Source organism: Bos taurus, chromosome 1 (assembly GCF_002263795.3).
Source record: "Bos taurus isolate L1 Dominette 01449 registration number 42190680 breed Hereford chromosome 1, ARS-UCD2.0, whole genome shotgun sequence".
Lineage (NCBI taxonomy): Eukaryota > Metazoa > Chordata > Mammalia > Artiodactyla > Bovidae > Bos > Bos taurus.
In genome coordinates this window covers 38,374,277-38,387,982 of record NC_037328.1, presented here as the reverse complement: position 1 = coordinate 38,387,982, position 13,706 = coordinate 38,374,277, and the positions used below count along the sequence as shown (strand labels likewise).

At 35.9% G+C, this 13,706-nt stretch overlaps 1 protein-coding gene across 1 annotated transcript in view; it reads right to left on the bottom strand.

The window, feature by feature from the left end:
- Positions 1–13,706, bottom strand: part of NSUN3 (NOP2/Sun RNA methyltransferase 3) — a 60,229-nt gene that overhangs the window by 32,875 nt on the left and 13,648 nt on the right. Inside the window, 2 exon segments of the mRNA NM_001076001.2 lie at positions 7,664–7,785; positions 8,566–8,720. Coding sequence (NP_001069469.1) covers positions 7,664–7,785; positions 8,566–8,720 — 277 coding nt within the window.

Here is a 13,706-nt window from a genome sequence, read left to right as displayed (position 1 = left end):
CTTTCTTGTCTAATCAGATTCTCATGAATCAGAGATCTTACCTTCAAGCTTTACTAAAATAATTTCAAGTATATAAGCAATCAAGTGGCACAAGAGAAGTAGAGACATCCAATGTGGCTTAAGTCTTGCTTCTATCTCAGAATATTTTCTAGCTGAGAATAACAGATGATTTCTATAAGCAAAGTTGAGGGGTCACTTCACACATGGGGAACATTTAGGTTACATCACATGTCTCCAGTATACCTTGGGGAGTTGAATAGCTTACACAACATCCTCCAGGAAAACATGCCTCATAAATCTATAGACTCTAGGTTGTGTTTACCACAGGCAATCCTAACTAGGGACATTCTGTTCAAAGTGTGCCATAAGTAAGAGTTCTCCTCTTAGCAAAATTCATTAGTCCATTTACCAAGGAGGTCAGTTATCAACATGTTTAACTGGGTCACCTATCCCTTCTTTCTGTGGAAGTATCTCCCTGGATCAAAAGAGAAATGGATCACAGGCCAGCTGCTAACTCCTGCCTCAAAGAATTATCAAACTCTTGCCTGGATCATTAAAAAAAAAACTGATGTTTTCATCTCCACTAGGATATGTTTTTGTAACTATTTCTTGCATTAATGAGATTCTATCATTAGAAAGAGCTATCTTTGATACTCTTAACTACCTGAATGAAGAGATTTTATATGATGTAGTCATTTGAAGAGTATGTTTTCAAAGACTACTTAATAATAAAATGTTACTAAATATAAATAAAATATTCCTAATGAAATAAGTGAAAAAGATATCATGTTATATATCACTATGATTTCCATTAGTGTAAGTACTATATGCAGTCAAAGGAAGTAAATCCAAATAATAATAGCTTCTTTCAATGGATGGCTTATTTTCTTCTTTATATTTCTTTATATATTCTAAATGCTTTATGTGGCTTGATTACTTTCCTGATTAGGAAAACTTATTAGAAAAATATCTTCAGTTTAAATACTGATATTTATCTGTTGCTTATTTTGTAAAATGTATCTTACAAAATGCCCACAGCCCATCTTTAACCTGAGCAAAGTTAGGTGTCCCTCCTTTGGTACCCTCTGCACCCTAACCAGTCCCTCTATCACTAAATTTATACCATATTCGATGATAACTTTCCTGAGGATCTTGAAGACAAGAATCATTTCATATGTATTTTAGTTATCTTCGTGTCTAGCAAAGTTCCTGACACAAAGTAGGTATTTAATAAATGCTGACAAAAACCTTATTTTCAAGATCGTCTTTTACACTGTCAATCTGCCCTTGAAACATATTTTTATGATTGAAAGTACAATGGCTAGAAAGTATAGCTATGGATATTTCCTCAACCCTTTACAATTTCAGTAAATGCTGAATATTTTGATCTATAAACTCTTATTAAAAAGAAACACATACTTTGCCCAAGTTACAGATTTTTAATCTCAGAATTTCTGACTCCCGCCACCTCACTTAAAGAAAAAAAAAAGAAAGAGGAGGAAAACGAGGAGGAGGAGGGGAAAGGAAAAGGAGAATTAGCAGCAGCAGCAATAGTAGCAATAACATTAATAATAGCTTTTGTTTTCTGGATTCCAAACATATGACCAAGCATATAAGGGATAGTATGCAAAGTTAACTAAGTTAAACTTTAAAAAGAAAATATACACACTGCTGAAGCAGCATTGGAAATCTTCCATCCTGTTAGAACAATATGCCCAAAGATTATGCTTCTAATATATACATAGCAATTTTTGGTCACTGTGTTGATGAATGATGAAGACCACGCTCCACAGTCCAAGGTATCCCTCATCTCAGCTCAAGAGCATGACAGAAGGGATGTTATTGATTTTTTAATGTTTCTTTTAAAACACAACTCTTACTGTAAGAGTAACACTTTTTAAGGACTATTATCTGAATGATTTATACAAATTTGCAAAACATTATCAAATAATCTAAGCTTCCTTTTTCAATGACTTCACAAATCCGATTTTACTTGTCAAGTAGCGAGAAAAGAAAACCAGAAGGGGTCACTATTTTAAACATGATCGATTTCCTCTGAGGAAACGGGTGACATGATACATTACTGCAATAAGACACTCATATTTTTGTTATAAATCAAACTCTTCAGTTCATGCTTTTGCATCTAAAAATTATGTAAACTTCTCTTGCACAAATGTGGCACTTTCTAAAAAGACTATGTCTATATCACTTTCAGCATCTTTTCCCATTTTGTTTTCCTAACGTAGTTAAATAAAAATGAGGCAAGAGAATCTTATTATGTAGTGTGCACATACATAGTATGTTACTGAAATGACTAGTCTCAGAATGTATTTTGAGAAATGATAATAAAAGTATACTTTCAAATGGCACTTCACTACTAGAACTGGCTTACACTCAATTAATTATTCCTTATATCTTCGTCCCATATTCTCATGATCTGAAACGTGTGCAAGAGTTGTATATATCTTATATATTCATGTTGTATAAATTTAATAGAAGATTCTAAATTTTCTACCTCTGTATGGATAAACTGAAGAGTCCTCAATAAGTGTACAATGAATTCATATGGTTTGGGATTTCCTGTCATCACGATGCCTTCCAATAAGCTTTTCATGCCAAAAAAAAGTCAGATGACTATTTTCTTGATTATGTATAATTATTCACATGCATTAATTTTCAAAAAGAATTTCTAAAAAACTGTTAATATTACATATCTACTGATATTACTCCTTTTAAAAATTTTAACATCAAGAAACTTCTTTTAACTAAGGTATTGATTTTCACTGAAGTATCACATTCATAAACAATAGGTGCAAGATTAATGTTTGGCTGTAGAATAATCAGTAATACAGTATTGGGTTTTCAAAAGCTAAAATTCTGAATATTATACATGTTGCCTATTTAATGTAAATATGAATGATTTCTGGTAAGTGAATAATAACCATGGAAGGCATAAAATATCTTTGAGCACCGTATCTGTCAGCAGACAAATGCAGAAACGTACAAATCCAATCTTTGACAAAATAGTACAAACAAAAAGCTTTCCTTATTTGCCGCTTAACTGTCCTTCTCACTTCTTTTGTCTCTTGAGTGCCATCTTCTGTCTCCAGTATCAGGCTAGGCAGTGTTTGCTTGCTTGCTTTCTAATTGTTCTTTGCAAATGCAAATAAGGATCTGTATCAATCCTTTATACCTCTGACGAAAACTCATACACATCAGTGTATTCACTCTCTTGCATGGGCTTGCATTTAAACCTTCTATTCCTTACTGGAATACAAGGACTGCCTTTTATTAAAAGATGGTAAAGCAATAACTAGATGAGGAAGACTTGGGAGAAAAGAAATTTCTCTGTACATGACATAGTAGTAAAAGAGCTATCTTTGATGAGAAAATTACTAGAGTTTTTTTTTTTTTTTTTCATTTTTTGGAGGCAAGGGCAGGAAATAGAGAAATTGTGGCTGGCAGTATCATTTTTTTTCCTTTATCTTTTTAACCTGCAAATTTGTAGATGTCAGGGAACAAGAACCATTATCTGTGACTATAGCATTGGTATCACGCTCTTTCCCCTTTAGCATCATAATCACACAGCAAGGGGCTCAGAGTTTCAACTGCTTCAAGTGGCTCTGAAACCTCTCAGGCAGACCAGCATCAGAGGCATTGAATGCAGAGTAGCTGCTCAAGGAAAAGAATGGGAGGGGGCTGGTGTGATGGTCTTTCTCAATCACATATAATTACATGAAAACCAACATTCACTGCGATTGCTATGTCAATTCTGCAGCCTATTAATATGCTACTAAAGTGACGTGGTGCTGAAGCCATCTCTTTTAGGGAGTAAGATGATGGGAGAGACGGGCAGACAATAAAGAGGAGCCTCAGCTGTTGGGGAACAGGGCTGTGTGGATGTGAGGTTTACAAAGATGCATGATCTTTGTGATGATGATCAAAACGTTATATGATGTCAAGGGAAATGTATTAAACATTTCTAAACAAACTAAAACCACGCTTTTGTTATGTAAAACTAATACTAATCAAAATAAATCATGTGAATTGCTTTACATTTATGCCTAATTACCATGTAGTAAAATAATGATTATGTGATTATTTTTGTCAGATTAATTTTGCTATAAATTTAATTACATGTTTAAATTCTAAATATTCAGCCCTCATAATTTAGTGTTTTTAAACAATTATTTACTGACCCTACTCCCTCTTCTACAAGCCAGATATCAGACTGCATACTGGGAATAAAAACAGTAAGACAATCCTTCCTCCCATGGGGCTTAGTCTTGTTGGAAAAAAACAAGTACAAAGCAAATGTCAAACAGAAGAACTGACAATCAATGTATTTTTAAATGAAGGTAAGGACATGAAGGGAATACCAATCCCAGTCCTAAGGTATCAGGTAAGGCTTCAGTCCCTCAGAGCTGATCCCTGAAGACCCAGTAAAGTTAGCCAAAAGAGAGGGGAGAATGAGTTAGTAATCCAACAAAAGAAACAGGAAACTCACAGGCCTCAGAAATGAGACCATGCAAGGTGAGTTTGAGAAACTGCTCAGCTGGAACACAGTGCAAGAAGAGTCCTGAGATAGTAAGGTTAGTGAAACAAGAAGAGGACTTGAATATCATACTGCTGCTGCTGCTGCTAAGTCACTTCAATCATGTCCGACTCTGTGTGACCCCACAGACGGCATCCCACCAGGCTCCCCCGTCCCTGGGATTCTCCAGGCAAGAACACTGGAATGGGTTGCCATTTCCTTCTCCAGTGCATGAAAGTGAAAAGTGAAAGTGAAGATGCTCAGTCGTGTCCAACTCTTGCAGGACTGCAGCCTACCAGGCTCCTCCGTCCATGGGATTTTCCAGGCAAGAGTACTGGAGTGGGTTGCCATTGCCTTCTCTAGAATATCATACTAAGGAATTTGAAATCTCAACAGTAATAAGGACCACTGCAGACTTCAAAAAGGAGAATGACATAATCAGATTTACATTTCACATCAGATGTGGCTTTACTGTAGGGAGTAAAGTAGTAGAGCTCATACCTGGAGGTGAGCAGGGCAGTCAGAAGCCAACTGCAGTGATTTAGGTGACAGTTGCCAGGGGTTCAGGTTAGGCTATTAAGAAGAGAAAGAAGTGAATGGGCCTGAGAAATATGTAACAGGTAGAATTGAAATGTCTTAGTGATTGATTAGGTATAAGAGAAAGAGGATTTGGGGATGGATTTCTGACTCAGGCAAACGCATGATGCTATGGTATCTCAGCAAAGCGATCTATTACTGAGATAGAGAGGGGAGGAAAAGAGGCAGGTTGATGGGATTTCTATTTGATTTTTGGTGATTTTGACAGAGGAGGGGCACAGGAGAGCATTCAAAATGATGAGTTCCTCTAGAAAAATTCGGTTCTATGTGTCTGAGGAGCGTGGAGAACTCTGATAGATGACTGGATATAGAGGTGTGAGGCTAAGAAGAAAGATCTAAGCTTAGACACATATTTGGGAGACAGCATCTTATATCAGCTGAAGCCATCAGATAAACAGAGAAGAGGGCCAACATCAGCAGCTCAAGGAAACCCAAAATTTATGGGATGACCTGATTAAGAGCCAATTAGGAAAATAAGTAGGAAGAAAGCCAGTAAAGCACATGATCACAAAAATCAGGGAAAGGAATATTTTAAGAAGGAACAAGTAGTCAACAAAGTCAAGTACAAAAGAAAATGTAGACTGGTATAGCCATTTACAATTCAATAATCTGTACCTATTCAAATGTCTGATTCTTAATTCCATTTCTTGATGTCATCCTGCGTGTCCAATGAGACAAAGAATATAGAAGTAAAAAATAAAGAATGTAAATATCCCAAAACAGAGAATTAACTCAAATATTATAGACTAACCTTGTTGAATATGTCACAGAACTTGAAGAGAACAAAATAGATTTATGAGAATAAGACTTTAATGAATGTTGAATACAAGAAGAAGCCAGTTTCAGAACAATGCATACATGATAACAGCTGTTATTTTTTAACATATTTCCCTATGTATATGTAAGAAAAGCTACAGAAAGAGTTGGAAGAGTATACACCAAAGTCCAACAGTCAACTTTGTGAAGAAAGCTGGTATCTTGTTGGGTCTCTGGTCAAGGAGACCTTTTGCTTCATTTGTATTTTTTTTTAATTTTTACAGTGAAAATGTTTCCATGTAACAGTTGTATAATAAAACACATTTTAAATGCTATCAAGAGATCAAACAAAACTAAAATTGAGAAATAACAATGAATTTAATGGTTGTTTAGTAACTTTAATAAGCATAGATTTGGAAGAATAAAAGGAATAGAGGTTAGATTATAATGAATTGAGACAAAACAGAAGGAAAAGCAGTACATAGAATACAAAACAGAAAGTGTGGTATGGTACAGAAAGAAAAAGAAGTGAAAGAAAGATTTTTTATGAGAAGGAAGAAAAATGATATTCTCAGGCAGCCTCGCTGCTGATAGGTTAAAAAAAATTAGAGATAACAAAGCTAATAAGGCACCAAAAGACCTGGTGCCTGTTGCAGTGTCAGGCATAACAATGGCAGAGTCTGGAATAACAGGAGTAACTTACTAAAGAGCCAGATCAAGGAAGTTTAGGTGAGAAAAAAAGATTTATTATGGTTGGATCTATGCAAAAACCCAAAACTAATAACCAAAGAGAAGAGAAAGGTGGAAAAGAATTCTCAAAATATCTTAGGGTTATAGCAAATGAAGGGCTGACATTGGAAGAATACAAATAAATAGTCTAATTGCAAGATGAGAAATGTTTTAAGGACCGGCTGGTTGGTGCTACCTGGAATGATCAGAATGAGCTGAGACATAATCTGGTACAAGAACAAGACTATGTATTAGTGTCGGTTGTTAACACTTAGGAAATGGTGTATGTTCATTGCTATGAATCAATCGGAAGTTGGAAGTAAAGCATGTTGTCAGCAGGGCGTATCAACTATTATTCATTCTCCTTCAACATGTAAGAAGTGATGAGTGATAAAGCATCATTTAAGTATATTTAACATAGTCCAAGAATTTTGGTTCAGCATTAAACAGTAGGAATTGCTTAGGATTAGGGTATAAATATAAATCTCTTTTGAAACCAAAGCAGGATGTCCTCAAATGGCTTTGTTCTGAAGAAACCAAGTCTCTCTTGGTGGTCATGCCTTTCTGGAAGTCTTGGAGGAGAGATAAGTGCTAACAACAATCTAAAACTTCTTACTCACCCAGAACAATGTGTCCTTACTGAAAAAAAGAAAAAAGAAAAAAAAAACATCCTGGTCCAAAGCTACTCTTACAGAGGGGCTATTCACATCCTGGTGAAAGAATAGTGTGATGAACCCTATGCTTTGGATGGTCCTGATAAGCAAACAACTTTAAATCACAATAAAATCATTTGTGTCCTTTAAAAGACAATGCATACCAACACTGGATTTCATCGAGGGGGTGGTGAGTGGGAGGGCAGAGGTGACATTACAACATGAGACTCAAAAGGAAGAGACTGAGAATTTTCTGGGTGCAGACGTCAGAGAATTAATTATTGACACCTACACAGGAAACTCTCCATTTGGGCACTGCCCTGCGTCATGTTTTGTCATGCCTACTGAAATTATATTAGAAACCAAAATAAATTTTTGTATTAATAGCTCTCACCTTAAGAGTTCCATCTGTAGAAGAGGCAAATTTCTCCTTTGGCTTATCCTACAGGCAGCCTTCTGAGAATCAGAAGAGAACAACCAACTTCGATCATTTGAACATGGAGCATCAACTAACACCTATAGAAAAAAATGACACGTAAGCCAAGCATGCACAGAAAACATATCCTCAGACACAAAGTATATAGGGGAGCTACATAAATTGTGGCAAAAATTAGCAAATAAATAAGTAAATTTATTTTAAAACTGAAAATACACCATGGTAAGTTGTTTACAACATTTCTTCACTAATACCTTACAAAAGAATCTCCTGTGACTTTCAGCATTTAGGTCTTTTTCAGTGGAGAAGGGGAATGAGAGGACTAAAAGTCTACTAATGTCTACTAATATTTCATATTCTTGTTGACTACAGCAAAAACTTTTACAAAAGTTACTCATTTTATTTATTTTTTTAAAGTTACTCATTTTAAACAGACGTTACTATATTCCTGAATTCTCAGCATTTCTATTTAAGAACTAACAATTCAATTTCAGTTTACTGAAATGCTGTCTTTTTCTTCCACTGTCGTACTCTGATACGAAATGCTACCGAATTAAAGCAATACAGTGCACATGTTTGTGTACTGACTCAAGATAATATCTGATCTCTTCCTGAGTATCTTTGAGGTACCTGGAAATAAAAAGCATTCTATAATCCCCAATCCCAATGTTACCGCTTCCTTTGAACATGCTGACCATCAAATAAAAACTTCTTCCATGTTCACTTTATCAGCATTTCCCAGGGTATGGAGAAACTGTATCCAGCTATGTCTGGAAGCAGATGGGAAATAACCACAACAAAGCAACATAACAGTAGTATCACCGGGAGTCTATCGGTCTGTCACAATGTAACAAAAGTACCTTGTCAAAGGTTTCAGGCTGGGCATCTCCCATTTCTCTGCCATCCAATTCAGACACTTTAATTACATTTACCAAAGGCTGTGGGATGAAAGATTCTAAGGTCTGCCTCAGCCACCTCAATCTCAGGCTATCGTATTCATTACAATGAAGATAACCTAAATATAAAGGATTAAAAAGTTTTTTAAAAAAATGAACACAATCGAATTGTTAAATTTCCACTTTTGATCAAATAAATTTCAGAAATACATTGGTTCATCATAATTATACAGGAACAGGGCTGAGAGGTAAACATTATGATTGTCTTATTTTTAAAGACTTAAGTACACTCACAAACACTTCATAAAACATTTACCATAGTCATACCTACAGAGCCTCTCAGAAGCTCTCACCATTTATTCATTCAAATTTAATTCTGAAGGTAAAAACCTTTAGAGAAGTATAGATTCCTAAAGATATACTATACAACCAATACCTTAGACACAGTTCTCTCCTAAAGCTCTTAAGAGTAAATGATATATAAAGTTCCTTCCAGGTCAGAACACCTCGATTTTAAATAAAGGAAGGTATGTGGCATGTGGAAAAAAGCATGTAAAGTGTAACTGGCTTTATGATAAGAAAGGCATAGGCTCAAATTAAGAATTGTGAGACTCTGGAAAACTGATTCAGCTCTCCTAAAGAGTCTCACTTTCCTTATCTGTAAAATGGGGGCTATAATAGTGAAGGAGTTTAGAACACTCCACTCCAAAATATGCTGCTTTGGCATACTGATTATTTTGAGTAAAAAGCACTTTAATAACAGCAGATGTGGGAAGGGCATTGTGACCTATCTTTTTCTTACTGAAAGCAGGAGATGAACTCCCATGTGAAAGATACCCTCCCTATAGCAAGAGGAAAGAATATTCTTATCACCAGAGATAGGGAGTCAAGGCCAAGAGAAAAAATACGTGTATGCTTTACTCCTGTCACCCTGTCTTATGTCAGCCACTGCCAGAAGCCCTAATAGGATACAGGAGAAATTTTACTACCCCTACCTTACAAAGTGGTTGTTAAGATGAAATGCTACACCTTAAACTTATACAGTACTGTATGTCGATTGTATCTCAATGAAACTAGAAGGAAAAAAAAAAAAGATTAACTGTGATAATTTAGTAACATATCTAGCATGTGTGATGTGCTTAGTCACTCAGTCATGTCTGACTCTGCAACCCCATGGACTGTAGCCTGCCAGGCTCCTCTGTCCATGGAATTCTCCAGGCAAGAATACTGGAGTGGGTTGCCGTTCCCTTTTCCAGGGGATCTTCCCAACCCAGGGACTGAACCCAGGTCTCCTGCATTGCAGGCAGATTCTTTACCATCTGAGCCATCAGGGAAGCCCATTCTTTCATCAACAGTTCTTTTAGCATTTAACTGCAAAAGTAGTAACAAGAAATGTTCATAATGATTGCTAACAACACATGTAGTAGCAGTGGCTTCCCTGGTGGCTCAGTTGGTAAAGTCTGCCTGTAGTGTGGGAGACCTGGGTTTGATCCCTGGGTGGGGAAGATCCCCTGGAGAAGGAAATGGCAACCCACTCCAGTAGTATTCTCGTCTGGAGAATTTCATGGACAGAGGAGCCTGGTGGGCTCTAGTCCATGGAGTCACAAAGAGTTGGACATGACTGAGTGACTAATTTTCACTTTTCTTATAGTGGTAATTATTATCTTGAGTCCCTATTAAGGGCTAGGCACTGTTCTAAGACTTTATATGTAGTAACATATTTAATCCTCACAAACCTCAAGTAGATAATTTTATTATCATTTCTCTTTTTTCTGATAAGGAAACCGAGGCAAAGAGAAGTTAAGCAATTTGCTCAGGTTTACACAGCAGGAAACCAAGATCCCTTGGTTCCAGAGCCCACCTACTTTTCAGCACCATGCTATGCTGCTTCTCAGAAATAGAAGGTATTTAGCAAATTGTTCTCTCCCTAAAAAAAAGTGTTTTGTTTTTCCTATAGTTAAATATATATTTATCAATGTTTATATATATTTATTATAGTAACATAAAATTCATATAATATTAAAGACAAGTATATTTTCAAATGCACAAAAGTATAAAGAACACCAAAAATTACCTAAAATTCAGTCTTCAAATAAGCATCATTTAACATTTTCATTAAATAATCCTACCATATCTCTTTATGTCTACACTTACATATAAAACCAATATAAATGGAATTGTATTTTTGTAGTGTCTTTTTTCCATCTTACTCTTTATCTCCCCACTCTGTCAACTGCCCAACCACCCATCAAAAGGAACCTATATTATTAATCTGATATACATATGCTTATATAATTATCTGCATATACAGAATTTTATTTACACACTTTTCTGTCTCCTGACTTTCCACATGTCAATACTTCAAAGGTAATACCACCAATCAATCAGCAGAGATGCAAATCATTTTTAAAGGTTGATGAATAGCATATAGAAAAAAAATGTGTCCTCTTTTATTCAACCATTGCCAATTTCTGGGCATTCACACAACTGTCATTTATAATAATACACTTTTGAACTGTGGTGTTGGAGAAGATTCTTGAGAGTCCCTTGGACTGCAAGGAGATCCAACCAGTCCACCCTAAAAGAATTCAGCCCTGAATGTTCATTGGAAAGACTGATGCTGAAACTGAAACTCCAATACTTTGACCACCTGATGCGAAGAACTGACTCATTTCATGGCTGCAGCCACTGTTCACAATGATTTTGGAGCCTAAGAAAATAAAATCTGTCACTGCTCCCATTTTCCCCCTTCTATTTGCCATGAAGTGGTGGAATTGGATGCCATGATCTAAGTTTTTTGAATGTTGAGTTTCAAGCTAGCTTTTTCAGTCTCCTCTTTCACCTCCATCAAGAGGCTTTTTAGTTCCTTTTCATTTTCTGCAATTAGAGTGGTATCATCTGTATATCTGAGGTTGTTGCTATTTCTCCCAGCTATGTTGATTCCAGCTTGCAATTCCTCCAGCCTGGCACTTCGTATCATGTATTCTGCATATAAGTTAAATAAGAAGGGTGACGTTATACAGTGCTGACATACTCCTTTCCCAATTTTGAACCAGTCCATTGTTCCATGTCCAGCTCTAATTGTTGTTTCTTGACTTGCATACAGGTTTCTCAGAAGACAAGTAATGTGGTCTGATACTCCCATCTCTTCAAGAATTGTCTACAGTTTGTAGTGATCCACACAGTCAAAGGCTTTGGCATAGTCAATGAAGCAAAAGTAGATTTATTTCTGACTACTTTGCTTTCTCCATGATCCAACAAATGTTGGCAATTTGATCTCTGATTTCTCTGCCTCTTCGAAACCCATCTTGTACATCTTTAGTTCTCTGTTCCCATAGTGCTGAAGCCTAGCTTGAAGGATTTTGAACTCAGAGGATGGTATCAATTTAGGGAGCGGTTTCAGAAAGGAGTAGAAAATCACCTTAAAGCTTCATTTGTACAGGTAGAACATTCTTTTTTTAGTCTACATTGTTTATTTTGGGTGGTTTTTGGAGGATTCACTAATGCAACCTACGGATAGGTGTCTGAAAGCTTTTGTCTTAGCCTAAAATTACTAGAAAACAGCCTAAGACAAAAGTTTACATCACAGAAGGGTACGATCCCAGGGAAGCAAGACTGAGAAATAAAAGGAAGTAAATCATGCAAGGAGGGAGCAAAAATGTAAGAGGGTTTGTAATCAAGCTGGCTATGGCTTTGTTCAGTTAAATTTCATTCCACTTTTCTTTTTTCTGGTTTAAATATCTTATATTCTATTTCTGTTCTTTTAGTGGTAACCCTAAAGCATTTAACATGCATATGTAAAAGAAAAACCTAAAATAAATCAATCTACACCATTTTTCCTAAAAGATGCAAGAATCTCATAACATTTCCTCCTAAATAAGATGCTATTGCATTGTATATTGGGATTTGCGCTTATATTTTTTAACTGTATAAAATGTTATTATCATTGTCTTCTATATCCAATGACTGTTAGATTTTCCCCATGTATTTCTCACTTTCTTCTTTCTTCAATTATTTTTGTATCTTCCATTTTCCACCTAGGATGGCTTTCCCTTTTCCTTCAGAATTGCTCGTGACAAACTCTACTCTTGCTCTCTGTCTAAAAGAAAAGTCTAATTCACTTTTTCTCTTCAAGGATATTTTGATGAATGTATTTCTGGATTGACACTCATCTTTTCTTAGCACATTGAAAACATCATTCCTCTGAATGCCAGCTTCCATTATTACACTTAGAGGTCATTCTTCAGTCCAACTGTTGTCCTTTGAAGGTAGACTGTCTTCTCTGGCTGCTATTAAGATGGTTTTTTATTTTCATAATTCTGCAACTTCACTATAATGGTCTATACTGGCTTAGCTCTGGTTACAAAGTTTCAGAGGTTATGTCCACTCTTCCCCTACCACTAAAACTGAAAACAATCTTCCTTTCAGTTCTTTGGAGAGGACAATTTCTTCCTAGTTTACCTTATTGCAGGGAAAAGTATTTTGGAGTCTCAGGTTTATACAAGTTAATCTCCTAATAGATGCTTTAATTGAGCACACTCTGGCTTCTTTTATCCACACATGTTCATGAAGCAGTAAGTTTTCCAGGTGAAGCAAAAAAAAAAAAAAGCTCTCAAGTGAAAACCCAGCTTCAATGCTCAATTTACCTCCCAGGTTCTCAAACTGTTAACTTTCGGCCACTGAGTATTTGGAGAACATTGACAGACTTTAAAAGATTTTGCTTTTCTTTAATATTATATCCCACACTTTTAAGTTATTTTCAACAGGAGAGTTGGCTAAAACACACCGTTTGTCATATCACAGGAAACAGACGTCTTAGTTACCTCTCTATCCTTCAGAGCTCTACACCTACCATGCAATGCCTCACACAGAGTATGTGCTCACCAAATGTGGCTCATGTGATGTAAAATATGGCATTATGATAAAGATATTTAAATTGCTAAAACTGAAAATCAGGGCAGCTTTTCATTAAATTGTAGCTTTAGTCAAGATCCTCAATTCAGCATTTTAAAGTAACTCTCAGTTGAAATACAGCTTTATGCTATATTACAGTTTGGTCTAGACAGATTTTATCTGAAATAGGATTAGACTGGTTAAACTTTAAA